Source organism: Pelodiscus sinensis, chromosome 1 (assembly GCF_049634645.1).
Source record: "Pelodiscus sinensis isolate JC-2024 chromosome 1, ASM4963464v1, whole genome shotgun sequence".
NCBI lineage: Eukaryota > Metazoa > Chordata > Testudines > Trionychidae > Pelodiscus > Pelodiscus sinensis.
In genome coordinates, this window is record NC_134711.1 from 113899470 (window position 1) to 113917240 (window position 17771).

General features: G+C 44.7%; 1 protein-coding gene across 2 annotated transcripts in view; it reads left to right on the forward strand.

The window, feature by feature from the left end:
• The window catches only part of PIK3C2G (phosphatidylinositol-4-phosphate 3-kinase catalytic subunit type 2 gamma), a 383327-nt gene that overhangs the window by 187342 nt on the left and 178214 nt on the right, over window positions 1–17771 (forward strand). For both annotated transcript variants that reach the window (XM_075897745.1, XM_075897746.1), the window contains one exon: window positions 8574–8667. In XM_075897745.1, the coding sequence (XP_075753860.1) occupies window positions 8574–8667 (94 nt within the window). The remainder of the gene's footprint in view (window positions 1–8573; window positions 8668–17771) is intronic.

Genomic DNA, 17771 nt, shown 5'->3' on the forward strand with positions numbered 1-17771 from the left:
GTCTACGTTTCTGAAAAATATTCTATTTTGCATTTCCTGGTTCAGATTTGCAATACCATGTGGTAGAACACAGCAGAATGTAAACTTTATACAAAATGAGAGCGCACCTTACAGCACTGCATGGCATATGGCAAACCCTTTAGCAGGTCTCATGCCCCTATCCGGAAGATGGTATATGAGATGCTTCTCTCATACTTAAAGGAAAATTGCATGCTATAAAATATTCCAGCTTCTACAGTAAAATATTTTCATCCCATTTACCTGACGAATATATACAAGTTCTTCAATGTACAAGTTTTCCAACTGATATCTTATATTAAAGTTAAGATTATTTTACTTGTTACAAATGAAAATTACAGAGATGTATTTGTTGTAATAATTGATTTCTAGATCTAAAGGTCTCCAGGGAATACACACATTCACAGAAAGTCTCAGCAGTGCAAGGTTTTTAATTTGTATAAGATTTAGTTGAATCATAGAATACTAGGAATGGAAGGGACCTTGAGAGGTCATCGAGTCCAGTTCCCTGTCCTCATGGCAGGACCAAGTACAGTAGACTTCTGATAATCCGGCACCTTTGGGACCTAGGTGGTGCTGGATTATCAGATATGCTGGAGTATCGGGAGGTACTCCGGCGGGGGGCTGTGACAGGTCTACTGGGACCTGCACTGTGTCCGGAGGGTGGGTGGGGAATGGCGAGGCGAAAGGCGAACCCTTCGCTGTTTTGCAGGAAGGCGGGGAAAGCCCCGCACCACCGCCGAGAGTTTCCGGGAAGGGAGCAAGCTCCCCACCCCCCAGACTGCAGAAGTTATCACCAAGCACGAGGGTGAGGGGTGGTGCTGCGGGACCAACCTGGCAGCACTCCAGCTGTTCTGCTCCGCAGCTTCCCCAAGTCCGTCGCTGCCGCAGCTGAAAATGACGAGCAGTGGACTTGGGGAAGCTGCAGAGCAGAGCAGCTGGGGTGCTGCTGGGCGCCAAGCAGGGGGGGTGAAGGGCGGTGCTGCAGGACCAACCCGGCAGCACCCCAGCTGCTCTGCTCCGCGCTGCTCCCCAAATCTGCCGCTGCTAAAACTGATGAGTGGCGGCCTTGGGGAAGCTGCAGAGCAGAGCAGCTGGGGTGCTGCCGGGTTGGTCCCGCAGTGCCACCCCTCACCCCCCTGCTTGGAGTTAACTACTGCTGTCTGGGGGGTGAGGAGCCCACTCCCCTCCTGGAAACTCGGCAGCGGCGCAAGGCTTCCCCCGCCTTCCTGCAAAATGGCGGAGGGTTCGCCCCTCGCCGCACCGTTCCCTGCCCACCCCCCGGACGGTCACAGTGCGAGTCCCGGCAGACCTGTCACAGGGGTATAAACCCCTTCCCCTCTTCTCCCCTTCCCTTTCCCAGCCGCAAGCGCCCATGGGGCTCACAGCAGCTCCAATTGTCCGGCTGGCTTGAGCACTTTCGGGTTCCAGTTGGTGCCGGACTATTGGGCGTGCCGGACCACTGGACGCCGGACAATTGGAGTTTTACGGTACTGACTACACCATCCCTGATTGACATTTATCTAACCTACTCTTAAATATCTCTAGAGATGGAGATTCCACGACTTCCCTGGGTAATTTATTCCAGTGTTTGACTACCCTGACAGTTAGGAAGTTTTTCCTAATATCCAACCTAAACATCCCTTGCTGCAGTTCAGGACCATTGCTTCTTGTTCTATCCTCAGAGGCCAAGATGAACAAGTTTTCTCCCTCCTCCTCATGACACCCTTTTAGATACCTGAAAACTGCTATCATGTCCCCCTCAATCTTCTCTTTTCTAAACTAAACAAACCCAATTCTTTCAGCCTTCCTTCATAGGTCATGTTCTCTAGACCTTTAATCATTCTTGTTGCTCTTCTCTGGACCCTCTCCAATTTCTCCACATCCTTCTTGAAATGCAGTGCCCAAAACTGGACATAATACTCCAACTGAGGCCTAACCAGCGGAGAGTAGAGTGGAAGAATGACTTCTCGTGTCTTGCTCACAACACACCTGATAATCCATCCCACAGTCATGTTTGCTTTTTTTGCAACAGCATCACACTGTTGACTCATATTTAGCTTGTGGTCCAGTATAACCCCTAGATCCCTTTCTGCCGTACTCCTTCCTAGGCAGTCGCTCCCCATTCTGTATGTGTGAAACTGATTGTTCCTTCCTAAGTGGAGCACTTTATATTTGTCTTTATTAAACTTCATCCTGTTTACCTCAGACCATTTCTCCAATTTGTCCAGATCATTTTGAATTATGACCCTATCCTCCAGAGCAGTCGCAACCCCTCTCAGCTTGGTATCATCTGCAAACTTAATAAGCGTACTTTCTATGCCAATATCTAAATCGTTGATGAAGATATTGAACAGAGCCGGTCCTAAAACAGATCCCTGCGGAACCCCACTTGTTATACCTTTCCAGCAGGATTAAGAACCATTAATAACTACTCTCTGAGTACGGTTAATCCAGTCAGTTATACACCCACCTTATAGTAGCCCCATCTAAGTTGTATTTGCCTAGTTTATTGATAAGAATATCATGTGAGACTGTATCAAATGCCTTACTATGGTGTATGTTGTAGTTCAACACACATTTCCTTTCTGGATATCCATGTGAAGAGAATCAAGAACAGTTGTTCTTGCTTCCAAAGCAAATTGCAATGTGCTTACTCCACTCAGAATCCTATTTCACATGTCAGCATCAAGTTTGAAAGAAGATACAACTGCATTAAGGGATGTTATAAACAAGGAAGGTGGTCAATTATTTTCATTAGGCAGTAGGACAGAATAAAACATGGGTTTAAAGCAGGCAGTGTGGATATTTGGGTTAAATACTAAGGGAACATTTATAATCAGGGCTTGACAAATTGTGGCGAAATCTACTTGCCAGCCCCACATTGCGCATGCACGCACCGCCAGTGAACGGGGTGATTGGGTGAAATCTACTCGCCCTGGGCAAGTAGATTCACTGATTTGTCAAGCCCTGTTTAGAACTATAAGAATGTTCCCAGTAATGGTGAGGAAAAATTTCTGGAGTCAGTCCCTTAGGCTGCAAAATATTGTTAAAGACTAGATTTGACACCCCCGATTTGTGTATTACTTTTTACCAGTAGCATTACCTGCCTGCATGCCTGATACAAATATATGGAAAGGCAGAGTCCTTACTGTAAAAGAGTTTATCATGCAAGTAAGGTGGTCAAGTTGACTGGAGGATAATTTAGGGATCATTTAGGGATGATTGACATCAGTCCTGGCACAATGTTTGAAGATTCACTAGATGACGCAGGGATTATCTACGCAAAAAGTTACCGCACAGTAAACCAGACTGTGAATCTGCCGCGTACTGGCTTGCCATATAGTAACTCACCACATGAATAAGTCCTCACTTAGGGTATGTCTACACTACAAAGTTAATTCGAACTAACGGACGTTAGTTTGAATTAACTTTGATAGGCGCTACACAAGTGCTCCGCTAGTTCGAACTTAATTCGAACTAGCGGAGCGCGTAGTTCGAACTAGGTAAACCTCATTCTACGAGGGCTAAGCCTAGTTCGAACTTACTAGTTCGAATTAAGGGGTGTGTAGCCCCTTAATTCGAACTAGTGGGAGGCTAGCCCTCCCCAGCTTTCCCTGGTGGCCACTCTGGCCAACACCAGGGAAACTCTATTGCCCCCCTCCCGGCCCTGGACCCCTTAAAGGGGCACGGACTGGCTACGGTGCCCGTGCCAGATGCAAGCCTGCCAGCACCCAGCCAGCAGAACCTGCACCTGGCACAGCTCGAGCCAGCCACCCGATGCCCCCCAGCCCTCCCCCTCTTCCCGGGACCAGGCTGGCGGCTCCCAGGAGCTTGCTTGGGACCACAAGAGGCGGGCACCTGCCTGATCTAGTGCGGACATCGTGGGCCTTGTCCCCGACCTCCGCACTAGGCACAGGAAAGTGGCCGTCTAGGGCAGGAGAGCTGCCAGCCTGGCCACCCAGGAGCAGGTGTGCATGAAAATCAAGGTGGTCCACTGAGACCCCCGACCCTGAGCCCTGAGCTTACAATGGCCGTCCTGGGTCAGACCAAAGGTCCATCTAGCCCAGTAGCCTGTCTGCCAACAGCGGCCAACCCTAGGGACCCTGGATGGGATGGACCGACGACAGTGACCAAGCCATTTGTCTCGTGCCATCCCTCTCCACAAACTTTGGGCAGGGACACCACTCCTACCCCCTGGCTAATACCACTCCATGGACCCAACCTCCATGACTTGATCTCACTTCTCTTTAAACTCTGTTCTAGTTCTAGCCTTCACAGCCTCCTGCAGCAAGGAGTTCCACAGGTTGACTCTTTGCTTTATGAAGAACAACTTTGTGTTACTAGTTTGAAGCCTGCTACACATTCCTTTCCTTTGGTGTCCTCTAGTCCTTCTATTATGGGAACTAAAGAAGAACTTTTCTTTATGCACCCTCTCCACCCCACTCATGCTTTTATAGACCTCTATCATATCCCCCCCATCACCTCTTTTCTAAGCTGAAAAGTCCCAGTCTCTTTAGCCTCTCTTCATATGGGACCTGTTCCAAACCCCTCATCATTGTAGTTGCCCTCCCCTCTCCCAGCCTCTCTCTTCCCAGTCTCCCCCAGTTTTGTTCAATAAAGAGAGATTCTATTTTTGAACACAATTGTCCTTTATTTTGTACATCAGGAAGGGGGGCTAGGGAAGGGTAAGTGGAAAGAGGTGAGGGAGGAATGGAGTACGAGCCCCCGATGGGGAGGACTGGGCTGGCTCTGCGGGCTTCTGGGGGTAGAAGCTCTCCTGCAGCTCCCCAATTGCTCCCTCTCCCCAGAGGGCAGCCTGCGGCAAGTGCAGCCGGTCTGATGGCCGAGTGGTGTGATGTGCCCAGTGTGGGTATTCCGGGCAATCCAAGCCAGGACTGCTTTGCAAGCAGGGCACCCCTGAGAACTGTCTGTCCGGGGTGGGGGTCGGGTCCCTTTAAGCACAGCCCTCGGCTAGCCTGAGGCAGCAGCTCCACGCTCTAAGTCCTCATCTGATGCCCTGCCGGCACTGCTTCCGGCCATCCTTAACGCCGGTTCAGGGTCCACTTATTATGGACATGCTAGTTCGAATTAGCAAAATGCTAATTCGAGCTAGTTTTTTAGTCTGGATGCGTTAGTTCGAATTAGCGCTGTAGTGTAGACATACCCTAAGAGACACCTCTCCACCTAAATGGTTTACACAGCTAAAGAAGCTGGACATTCTAGTAATGCAAAGGATAGTTTCTGATTCAGATAGGGTTTTTGACCCGTAATGGTTTTTAACAAGTAGAACTTGAGAAAGTACTGTAAACTTCCGATAATCCAGCACCTTTAGGACCCAGGGGGTGCCGGATTATCAGAAGGGGGGGCTATGAGGAGTCTTGGGTGGGTTGGGGTGAGGAATGCCACTCCAGACCCCTTATAGCCCCCCCTTCCGATAGTCCGGCTCTGCCCCAGGCGTCCCCGATTCAGCCGCTGCTCGTTAGTTTCAGCAGTGGCTGAATCCGGGACACCTGGGGCAGAGCAGCTCGGGTGGTGCCAGTTTGGTCCCATAGTGCCACCCCTCGGGGCTGCAGGACCAACCTGGCAGCACTCCAGCTGCTCTTCCCCAGGCGTCTCCAAGAGCATCTGGGGTGCTGCAGGGTTGGTCCTGCAGCCCCGAGGGGCGGCACTATGGGACCAAACTGGCAGCACTCCAGCTCCCCACCCCCAGCTTCCCCGATTCACCTGCTGGTCAGTTTCAGCAGCGGCTGAATCGGGGAAGCCGGGCGCAGAGCAGCTCCAATTGTCCAGCAGCCAGAGCACTTCCGCGTTCCTGATGGTGCCAGACCATCAGGAGTGCCGGAGCATTGGATGCCAGACCAATGGAGTTTTACTGTATTATATGAATCCTTATGTTACAAATTGAGTTTTTCATTATGGAGCTAATGTTTCTACAGATATTCAGTGTTCACTCTAATCAAAACAATCCTGGAATACAGTTAAATAGAAAGAGCTTTTAGTGGTGCTGATTCTTTATCTGTGACCCCTAAATAGCCCAGAAATTCCAGGGTTGGTCATTACTGTTTGCATTGAACAAGTTGTCATTTGTCCATCATATTTACAATCTGATAGAGATGGATTAGTAACTGAGAGCAATCCAGAATCTCAATAGAGTGGCAAGAGCTGAAACAAGCAGACCTTTCGATTTTAACTGCAGTGTGTATGTGTTTCAGTGTGATGTGTTACTAAACATATCACCCTACAATAATTTAGAAGCAATGACATTTCACCCAGCAGGTTTTAGAAAGTTAATGTTAAAGTATCAAAGCGTTAGCAGGATTTTCTGGAACTATTCAAACAGGAAGATTTCTCGTTCTTCATCTTGCTGGGGAAAACACAGAATTTTGTTGTCATAGCATCTTTGAGCATTGACTACTCCCAAGGACAAGCAATAACTACGTAATAACATTTTCTGCTTGATTTGGTGCCTGTATAGAACATATTTCACACTCTAGCAATCTGTTGAACCACAGGAGCGAGCAAAGGGAGGTGCAAAATCCCATACTATCTGTGTAAATTGATTGGATAATAGAGATCAGACATTTTTTAATTTATTATCTTAATTCAAATATATTTTGCTTTTAATAACTATGTCAAAATTGAACTAGCAGCTTCAAATTCATAGTATGTTGCCTTAAAATTAAAAAATAATTAACTCTTGTAAAACAGTTCAATTTGGGACTACAATGATAATTTATTCATAAAATACCCCCTTCCTTGCTCCTCAATAGAGCATACTCAGCACTACACAAACAATATTAAAAGCATCATCAAATATGCACCATATAGCTATACAAAATAGTAAAAAGCCAAACACAGTGGCCTCATTAAAACAAAGTTTGGAATGGATGTGCTACAGATGAGCTATTACTGCAGTGCAGAAGCCAGAGCTCTCTAACAGGTCCAAAATACAGTCATTTCCTTTCTTAAAATTATGTAAACACATATAGCAATTTGATCATCAAAGTGCATAGGATTGTCTGTGGTTTTTTTTTCATTTTTTAAAATTTGATTATACTTAAAAGGTACCCGTATACTTCTGCACCAAAATGCCTGTACAAGTTCTTCAGTCTCTCTCAGATGTGGAATCTCCCAGTGACCATTGTGTCTATTTTGTTTTATCTGTCATATTTTAATTTTCATTTATTTTCACATGAATTTGATGTCCTGATTGACCTTGGTTGATCTGCAGAACAGCTATAGCATGGGTATCAGCTATATCTGTGCTTCCACACTTCCCTCTGCCAATGTGTACCCGTACTGACCTGAAAGGAATCCCCTTTGAATTAGATCAGTGATTCTCAAATTGTTCCATGGGACCACTTCAGGAAAGCCACTAGTGGGCCTGTGCCACTTTTTTTACCTAAAGATTCCATAGCCACAGAGCTTCGCAGCTCCCATTGTCTCTGGTTCACCGTTTCCAGCCAAGCGGTGTGGTGGGAAGCACCATTATTAATATACTGAGTAGAGCTTGTCAAAAATGACTACTTTTTGCAAGGAAAAACTTAAAAAACAACAAATAGTCTGGTAGCACTTTAAAGATGAACAAAACATGTAGATGGTATCATGAGATTTCGTGGGCACAGCCCACTTTTTCAGAGGGTCATCTGAAGATGTGGGTTATGCCCACGAAAGCTCATGATAACATCTACATATTTTGTTAGTCTTTAAAGTGCTACCAGGCTATTTGTTGTTTAAGTTTTTCCTGTTACAGACTAACTCAGCTACCCCTCTGATACTTAGTGCAAGATACTTATTGCAAAATATTTTTAATTCCTGAGAGAATTTTTTAGTTTTTGAAAATGCAAGCTGAATTCTTTTACTTCTTTTTCAATTTCTGGTTTGTTAATGAAAAACTAGAAATTGCTAAAAAAAAAAATTGATTTAGTCAAAATGTCATATTTCACCAGCATATTTTAACTTTGGAAAATGGTGTCCCATCAAAATCTGATCTTTCCAAGGAATGTGTCAATTTCCATGAAATTTCATTTTGAAAAAAAAATTGAAAACATTTTGATATTTCATTTTGAAATGATTATTTCTACATTCTGTATTTTATTATAAATAAATTGTAATATATAAAATACCAAAATTGACAAAATATTTTTTTAGAAAAATCCAATGTTCATGTTTTAAGTTAAATTAATAACAAAAACATTTGAAATGTTGGCATTTCCCGTGCAGTGGACATTCCAAGTTTCAGCCAGTTCTGAAAAAGAGCTATGGAAAACTCATCATTTGGTTCATAGAGTAATATATAACTAAGGAACTAAAATGTTCATTATAGTTCGACTGATTTACATGGAAATTGGTGAAATGGTTTTGTGGGGTAAGGTATTGTAACAATCTGCAATTGAGTTATCAGTCATATGTGTTTTGATTCCCATTGCTATGAAACAGATTGATCTTCCTCTCACATTTCTTTAGCATTTTGTATTGTTGAGAATCATGAGAACTGTAATATAACTGCAGCAGCTCAATAATGCCTAATGACCTCTACTTGTTTGCACTAGTTTTCCAGATCAAGACATTCGCAGAACTGCAGTCCAACAAATGGAAAATCTGTCAGATGATGAATTGTTAGACTACCTCCCACAGCTGGTTCAGGTAAAGAAAAAATGGATAGCAAAGGAAGTTCTCTAGCCAGATCAATGACTTCATTAAATACCTTTAATTCTTTCAGTTTGATTGATGCATTAGTGGAAGAATAACCAAGAAAATCAGACCAGCTGATGCAATGATTGAGTTAACTACAGCGCTGAATTATAGATCGGGCTCCACTCCAGAGACTGTGGTTTGTTTTTTGGCATTGCTGATTGGATTTTTGTGTGCCCTGCAAAAAGGCCTTTCCTCTGGGGAAAAAAAATAGCATCTGGAAAGAAAAGAAAAGGAGTTACGACTAGTAGCACACACGATCAAATCAATAGCTGGTAGAGGCCTAGCTTCTTGGCAAGAAAAATAGTGTTTGGCATCAGAATTTTACTTTTAGATATCTGAAAAATATGCAATTATCATTGATGTAAGGATGGGGACAAGATGCTGGCAATATGGACTGAACAGAGTAATTCACATGCAAAATAATCTTTCATTATATACTTTTCTTTCATAAATGATCCCAAAACACTTTATAAACTACAGGACAGAATGTCCCAACTGTTTTCTTAAGAGTTAGCAACCAGTGGATATTTTCTTGCGATCCAGGAAGAGATGACTAGCCCCAAAACGTTGTCCTTCCTCCATACAATCTTTCATAAATGCCTCTCCCAAAACTCCTATAGGGTCAGTGCCCTTCAGATTATGTTGGGGTGGATGCTTGTGGTAAGGCAATCAGGAGAGAAACCCAAGAAGGAGCCACTTTCAATGACATACAATAATTGTTACTTCAGGGCTGAACTATCAATTATGTAGAGTCAGACTCAGAGAAGAAGACCAGAAGAGGCAACCAGAATGAATAGTCTGAATTCATTGATAACACAGACCACCACCATCGCTCAGCAGCTGCACACCAAATCCAACAGTTAAATCAGTAGTACAGTCCACAAGAGACTAAACTATTATATGCCACAGATAAAGAATGGGAGGGACAGTAGCCGAGGCCCTTGTAATGGCTAGGAAATGATTGAGAGAAACCCAGATAATCCTGACAAGTGACCTACGTCCTATGCTGCAAAGAGAGGCCAACTTCCTTTCCCTCTCCCCCCCCACATACACACAAACAAAAAAAATGTCTAGTCACTCCCAGTTAGATGGGGAGGGGGAGAAATCTCTTCCTGACCCCAAATACAACAATCAATTAGGCCCTGAGCATATGAGCAAAAACCAGCCAGCCAAGCACCAGAGAGAGAAAATGCTTGATGCCATCGAACAGGGTATCCTACTCTGTCTGATGTCCCATGTCTAGTGGTCACCATCGCAGAAGGAGAAGGGGTGGGGATAGTGGTGGGAGATGAGGATGGTTAGAAACCTTTTAATTTCTAGTATGAATTTGTTCATTAGTTCTTCGTCAAAGTGCATCCCTGGGGGTGCTCCACATCAGGTGTTGAGCGCCCCAGAGCTTTTCGATGGATTTTTCTCAGCAATGTACCAGGGGCTGTGGATGCGCAGCACATGTGAGCCTCCCTCAGTACTATCGTGCTTGCACGGCGCCCCTCCCTTCAGTTCCTTTCTAATGCCCCTCGGCTTCAGACCGAACTCTCCTGCTCTCGCAGAGACTTCTCCTCACAAATTTATTTCTTCAAATAGTTGCTTAGATATAGTTTATTTCCACAGTTCTTGTTAATAGTTAGCTAATTTACTTGTTTAGAGTTAGTTTAGGGGGGGGGAAAAACGCCTGCAGTCTTGAACTGCAAAAGCTGCGGGCTCTGCAAGAATTTAATGCTTGTCACTAACTGTGCTAAGCTGAAAACATGCAAAGACAGACAGCTGAGACTTAAAATGTCCTTCTCTGTCAAGGACAAACACCATCCATCTGACCCGGTCTCGGGTCTGAGTAATACACCAATGAGGCAAACGTCCCCTAAGCCATCAAAGGCAGGGATGAGTTCTCTGAATCAGCAGCCCAGAAAGCAGCGTGCTGAGGGGAGAAAGTCACACTGCTCAGGCAATAACCGCCTGAGCACTTTTGACCTCCCAGGCACTTTGGGTGAACACAAAAAGGGCAATAAAAATGTAAAAAAGTCTTCCCTTACTGAGGCAACAGGTCTTCCCGTGCCTACCTCTCGGGTCATAGGAGATCCTCCCACTCCTATCGCAGCATGGAGGAATCCCCTCACCTACCAACCGCTGGGTGCTGGCCCCCTTCTCCCATTACCAGGGGCAACACCTCAGAGGAGCGCTGTCTCAGCAGCAAGGGCAAAGCCCGGGCAATTTGTTTACAGTCAGCTCCGCTATCCATGCTGCATACTCCCCTCATTAGCCACAAGGACCACAAAGACCTGGTGATTTCTCTCACTTTACATTCGCATAATTTGACTGATAACATACATCCTCAATCTTCATTCTCTGATTACTCTGACTCCTCCTCCCCCCCCCTTTGAGGACAAGGAGGAATGTTTACCGGCTTTTTCACCTCAGCCATATATAGCAGGCTCTACATGGTCTGCTTATCAGCAACAACCAGATTTTCTTAGAGCACAAATGGCTCCCCGGGCTCCTTATTTTTGGATGCTACCTCCTATGTGTTGCCCCCCAACAGTGGCAAATGTTCAATCAACCACCTCAACAATATAAAAAGAGACCATATAAGACCAAGAATATGTCAAAACCCTGCTCTCCTTTAAACCTGTCACCCCACACCTCTGAGGGAAAATGACAGTGAAAGCCATTGCTCTTCAATGTCAGCTTCTACATCTATATTACATCCAAAAGCAGCCTCAGCCATAGAGCAGGCATTGTTACCACCTGCTACGCATACTACCAATGATCTCTCCTCTTTCCAAGATTAATTTAAAAGAGTTGCTATTGATTTGAATATATCTATGGAAGAAGTTCAGGTTTCTCAACATGAACTCACTAACATCCTCCAGCCCAGTACAGCAACAAAAATGGCATTTCCTATTAACCCAGCCATCTTGGAGCCCGCTAAAACCCTATGGCAAACACCTGCATCCATCCCACCAATATGCAAGAAAGCTGATTGAAAATACTCTATTCCCCCCAAGGGTTCTCAATTCCTCTTTTCTCACCCTCCAATCAACTCCCTCATAGTAGATGCTGCACAGTACAGAAACAAACAACAAAATCGTTCCACCCCATCCGAAAAGGACAATAAACATCTGGACACATTCGGAAAGAAGGTTTGTGCCTCTGCCACTCTTCAGATGAGAGTGACGAACTATGCTGCTTTATTAAGTAAATACAACTTCAATTATTATACAAAATTCAATACTTTTATTGAAGATATCCCTGGTAGCAAAAAGGCAGAGTTTCAGGCTCTTGTTTCAGAAGGCCAGATAATATCGCGAATAGCCCTGCAAGCCGCACTTGACTCAGCAGACAGAGCTACAAGGACTACGGCAACAGCAGTCACTATGAGACGAGCCTCGTGGTTCAACTCTTCTGCTTTTCCCCGCCAAGTGCAACCATTGGTAGAAGACCTTCCGTTTGATGGAGAAAAGCTATTTTCTGCAAAAACCAATGAACTGCTCCAATCGATAAAAGAGTCCAGAGCCATATTGCGATCACTCGGTATTCAAACCCCTATGACGAGACAGAGACAGTACAGGTACCAGCCATATCAGAGACCCAGGTACTTACAACTGACTTACCAGTACCAGAGACAAGACCATGCCCCGTACTAACAGAGGGGGCGCAGCAGGCATCAGAGACGGCGTCCTCAGACTAATAACCCCAACCACTCATCCCAACCCAGCAAGCAAATTTGAAACAACAGTCAAGAGATATAAAACTATACCACATGCACCAGAGCTTGAGATTGATTCCAAACCTTTCCTATTTCATTTAATACCTTTCCTTTCAAATTGGTTATCTATTACCACTGATAAGTGGGTATCTCAAACTATCTCCCTAGGTTATACCATTCCTTTTCTCTCACCTCGCCCCCCTCCCCAACCACCTACCCCGTCCCTTTTCAGGGACCCCTCTCATGAAATTATATTACAACAAGAAATTGACCACCTTCTTGAATTAGGAGCCATAGAACCAGTACCCCAAGAGGTCCACGGAACCGGTTTCTACTCACATTATTTTCTCGTAGAGAAGAAGACAGGTTGGAGGCCAATCCTTGATCTTCGGTTACTAAATAAATACATAAGGGAACAGAAATTCAAAATGGTCACCCTAAATACTATTATCCCAGCTCTGGAGTCTGGTGACTGGTTTTCTTCTCTCGACCTGAAGGATGCTTATTTTCATGTATCTATTTGCCCCTCTCATAGTCGTTTTCTTCATTTCACTTTAGGTCTCCAACAATACCAGTATACGGTGCCCTTTGGTCTCTGCACTGCAGCAAGGGTATTCACGAAGATGCTAGCTGCTGTCGCTGCTCACCTCAGAAAACAAGGAATCATAATTTACCCGTACTTAGGTGACTGCCTTATCAAAGCGAGGACCAGTCAAGACTGTTATCAAGATACCATAATTGTAATAATCTGCCTTCAATCATTAGGCTTCCTAATAAATGATGGCAAATCAACATGCACGTCAACCCATACAATCCAATTCATTGGCGCTCAGCTCAGTTCAATCACAGCCAGAGCCTCTCTACCAACAGACAGATCCACTTGCATCAGTAAACTGGCAAAAGCGCTTAAAGGGATGCCAGTAGTAAGGATTTATGACTGCCTTCAACTATTAGGTCACATGGCATCATGCAATCCTGTGGTCTCAAATGCACGTCTTTTTATGAGATGCCTCCAAGGTTGGCTCTGACACATGTACAAGCCATACATCCATCATATGAACAAAATGCTCACGCTACCACACCAAATGAAAGCATCCCTACACTGGTTGACAAAATCAAGCAACCTATGCATAGGCATCCCCTTTCGACCCCTGAACCCCTCTGTAGTTGTCACTACAGATGCATCCCTTACAGGCTAGGGTGCCCATACAGAAGGCCACACAGCACATGGCCTATGGTCTCCGGCAGACTGCATGCTCCACATCAATGCCCTCAAACTCAGGGCAGTTCACTGGGCATGCCAAGAACTGTTACCCAATGTCATGGGAATACATGTAAAAATATACACAGACAACACCACATACATGTTCTATAGGTAAAAGAGGAGTAAATACGGGGCCCTTGTGGTAAGTGGCTGTCTGTAGTGTGTGTTTGTGTGGGGGGGGATTATTTGCTGTGTGCTGAGCTTGTGTGTGTGTGTGTGTTTGTTTGTTTGTTTGTTTGAAGTAGAGTCTAAAAAGGTTTGAAATCTAGAAGCCTCTGTTAATTGGCTGAGCCTCAGTCAGGAGGAGGGGCTACCAGGGCTTGATAAGCCTGTGAGTCAGCGACCAGGGAGCTTCCGAACAGAAGAAGCTAACAGGGAGTTTGGGGAGGGAGTTTAGAGGGGGAAGTTAGAGGGCACTAGTGACTTCTGGCCTCCTTTAAACCTAACTTTTATAATAATCTATATTCCAGACATTTAATAAGCCCAGTTTATACTTAAACTTATTCATAAGAAAAATGGAGACAGAAGCCCAGCAGCAGAGTGGGGGCTATCCTGTTTATTGCATCGAGTGTAACATGTATGATTACCTGCCCCGTGGGCAGGTGGCATATGTGTGCACTCGTTGCAAGGAGCTCCTGACCCTCAGAGACCGAGTTCGGGCTTTGGAGGCCAGGGTGGCTGAACTGGAGGAGCTAAGGCAGGTAGAGAGCTATGTTGATGTGACTTTCCGGAAGACTGTAGTACTGTCCCACCTCCAGTCTGAAAGCCCCAGTGCTCTTAAAGAGGATGAAAGTCTCAAGGGCACAGAGCATTCAATGGGGACAGAGGGAAACCATCCTGTAGTTGGGACCCTCCTTCCAGAGGATGTTGCAGTATCCTCTTGCACTGAGGATACCTCTGATGGGGAGGGAACGCCAGTTGTTAGGAAGAGGCAGGTGTTAGTAGTGGGTGATTCGATTGTTAGAAACATAGATAGTTGGGTTTGTGATGACCGGGAGAACTGTATAGTCACTTGCCTGCCTGGTGCGAAGGATGCGGCTCTCTCGAGGCATCTAGATAGACTTATGTGTAGTGCTGGGGAGGAGCCGGTGGTCGAGGTACATGTAGATACCAATGACATAGGGAAGGGTAGGAGAGATGCCCTGGAGGCCAAATTTAGGTTGCTAGGAAAGAGATTGAAATCCAGGACCTCTATGGTGGCATTCTCAGAAATGCTTCCAGTTCCACGTGCAGGGCCAGGTAGGCAGGCAGAGCTTCAGAGTCTCAATGCGTGGATGAGACAATGGTGTAGGGAAGAGGGGTTTGGATTTATTAGGAACTGGGGACACTTTTGGGAGAGGGGGAGCCTTTACAGGAAGGATGGGCTCCACCTAAACCAGGGTGGAACCAGACTTCTGGCACTAAACATTAAAAAGGCCGTAGAGCAGTTTTTAAGCTAAGAGATGGGGGAAAGCTGATGGGTGCGGAGATGCACGTAAATCGGATGGAGACTTCTCTTAGAGGAGAATCCATTGATAGAGATTCTCTAAGTTGTAGTCAGAAAGAGAGGAGGGGAGAGAACAAACCATGGGCCAGAGCAGACAAACAACCGCATATAAAGGAATCCAATGCATCAGGGAAGGGCAAACAAATAAGCAGTAGCAAATTTTTAAAGTGCTTCTACACAAATGCTAGGAGTCTGACCAATAAGATGGGTGAACTAGAGAACCTCGTATTAAAGGAGGAGATTGACATAATAGGCATCACTGAAACCTGGTGGAATGAGGAAAATCTGTGGGACACAATCCTACCAGGATATAAAATATATAGAAAGGATAGAGCAGGCTGGCTGGGTGGCGGAGTGGCACTCTATGTGAAAGATAATGTAGAATCAAATGAAATAAAAATATTAAATGAATCAACATGTTCAATAGAATCGGTATGGATAATAATTCCATGCTCCAATAATAAGAAATTAGCAGTAGAGATATATTACCGACCACCTGACCAGGACAGCAATACTGACATTGAAATGCTGAGGGAGATTACAGAGGCTACCAAAATAAAGAACTCTATAATAATGGGGGATTTTAATTATCCCCATATTGACTGGATACATGTCACCTCAGGAAGAGAAGCGGAGATAAAATTTCTCAATGGCTTAAATGAATGCTTCTTGAAGCAGCTGGTACAGGAACCCACAAGGGGAGAGGCAATTCTCAATTTAGTCCTGAATGGAGCGCAGGATCAGGTCCAGGAGATAACCATTACAGGACCGCTTGGGAATAGTGACCATAATATAATAACATTTACCATTCCTGTGGTGGGAAGAACACTTCAGCAGTCCAGCACTCTGGCATTTAATTTCAAAAAGGGGAATTACACAAAAATGAGGAGGTTAGTTAAACAGAAATTAAAAGGCACAATGACTAGAGCCAAATCCCTGCAAGCTGCATGGAAACTTTTTAAAGACAACATAATAGAGGCCCAACTTAAATGTATACCCCAAATTAAAAAACATAGCAAGAGACCTAAAAAAGAGTCACCGTGGCTTAACCACCATGTAAAAGAAGCTATGAGGGACAAAAAGGCATCTTTTAAGAAGTGGAAGTCCAATCCTAGTGAGATAAATAGAAAGGAACATAAACACAATCAAATCAAGTGTAAAAATGTAATAAGAAAAGCAAAGTAAGATTTTGAGGAACAGCTAGCCAAAAACTCGCAAAGAAATAACAAAATGTTTTTTAAGTACTTTAGGAGCAGGAAGCCTGCTAAAAAACCTGTGGGTCCCCTAGACGATCGAGATATAAAAGGAGCAATCAAGGACGATAAAGCCATTGCAGATAAACTAAATGATTTCTTTGTGTCAGTCGTCATGGCTGAGGACGTTAGGGAGATTCCCAAATCTGCACCGTCTTTTTGTGGGTGATGAATCTCAGGAACTGTCCCAGATTGAAGTGTCATTAGAGGAGGTTTTGGAACAAATAGAAAAACTTAACGTTAACAAATCTCCGGGACCGGATGGCATTCATCCAAAGGTTCTAAAGGAACTCAAATGGGAAATTGCTGAACTATTATCTGTGGTTTGTAACCTATTCTTTAAATCGGCTTCCGTACCTAATGACTGGAAGGTAGACAATGTGACACCAATATTTAAAAAGTGCTCTAGAGGCAATCCTGGTAATTACAGATCGGTAAGTCTAACTTCAGTACCAGACAAATTAGTTGAAACAATAGTAAAGAATAAAATTGTGAGGCATGTAGAAGAACATAATTTGTTGGACAAAAGTCAACATGTTTTCTGTAAAGGGAAATCATGTCTTACTAATCTATTAGAATCCTTTGAAGGGGTTAACAAACATGCGGACAAGGGGGATCCAGTAGATATAGTATACTTAGATTTTCAGAAAGCCTTTGACAAGGTCCCTCACCAAAGGCTCTTGTGTAAATTACATGGCCATGGGATAAGAGGGAAGAGAAGGATGGCAGGAGACAAATCGCTTGATCATTGTCTTCGGTCCACCCTCTCTGGGGCACCTGGCGCTGGCCACTGTCGGCAGACAGGCTACTGGGCTAGATGGACCTTTGGTCTGACCCAGTACATCCGTTCTTATGTTCTTATATAAACAGGCAAGGCAGTGCCTGATCACACACTCTATGCCTGGAAGCTATAGCACTTTGGAATTGGTGCCTAGCCAGAGACATTTGCATATCCGCTTGCCACCTTCCTGGGGTCCTTAATTCAACGGCAGATGCCCTCAGCAGAGCCCTGCCACAAGAGCACGCATGGGAACTCGACTATGCGCTTCTCACCGATATATTCAACCAATGGGGTTTCCCAGATATAGATTTATTTGCCACCTCAATCAACAAAAAATGCCCAAGTTATTGCTCCAGGGTGGTCAAGGGCAAAGAGTTCTCTGGTGATGCTCTTGTTATAACCTAGAATGCATTCCTACATTACTCTTTTCTCCCGTTTCCTCTCCTCAACAGAGTCCTCGTAAAGATTCTGAACGACAAAGCAAAAGTTACCCTCATTGTGCCCTGCTGGCCCCGATAGCCATGGTTTCCCCTTTTACACAGGCTAGCAATACATCAACCAATCAC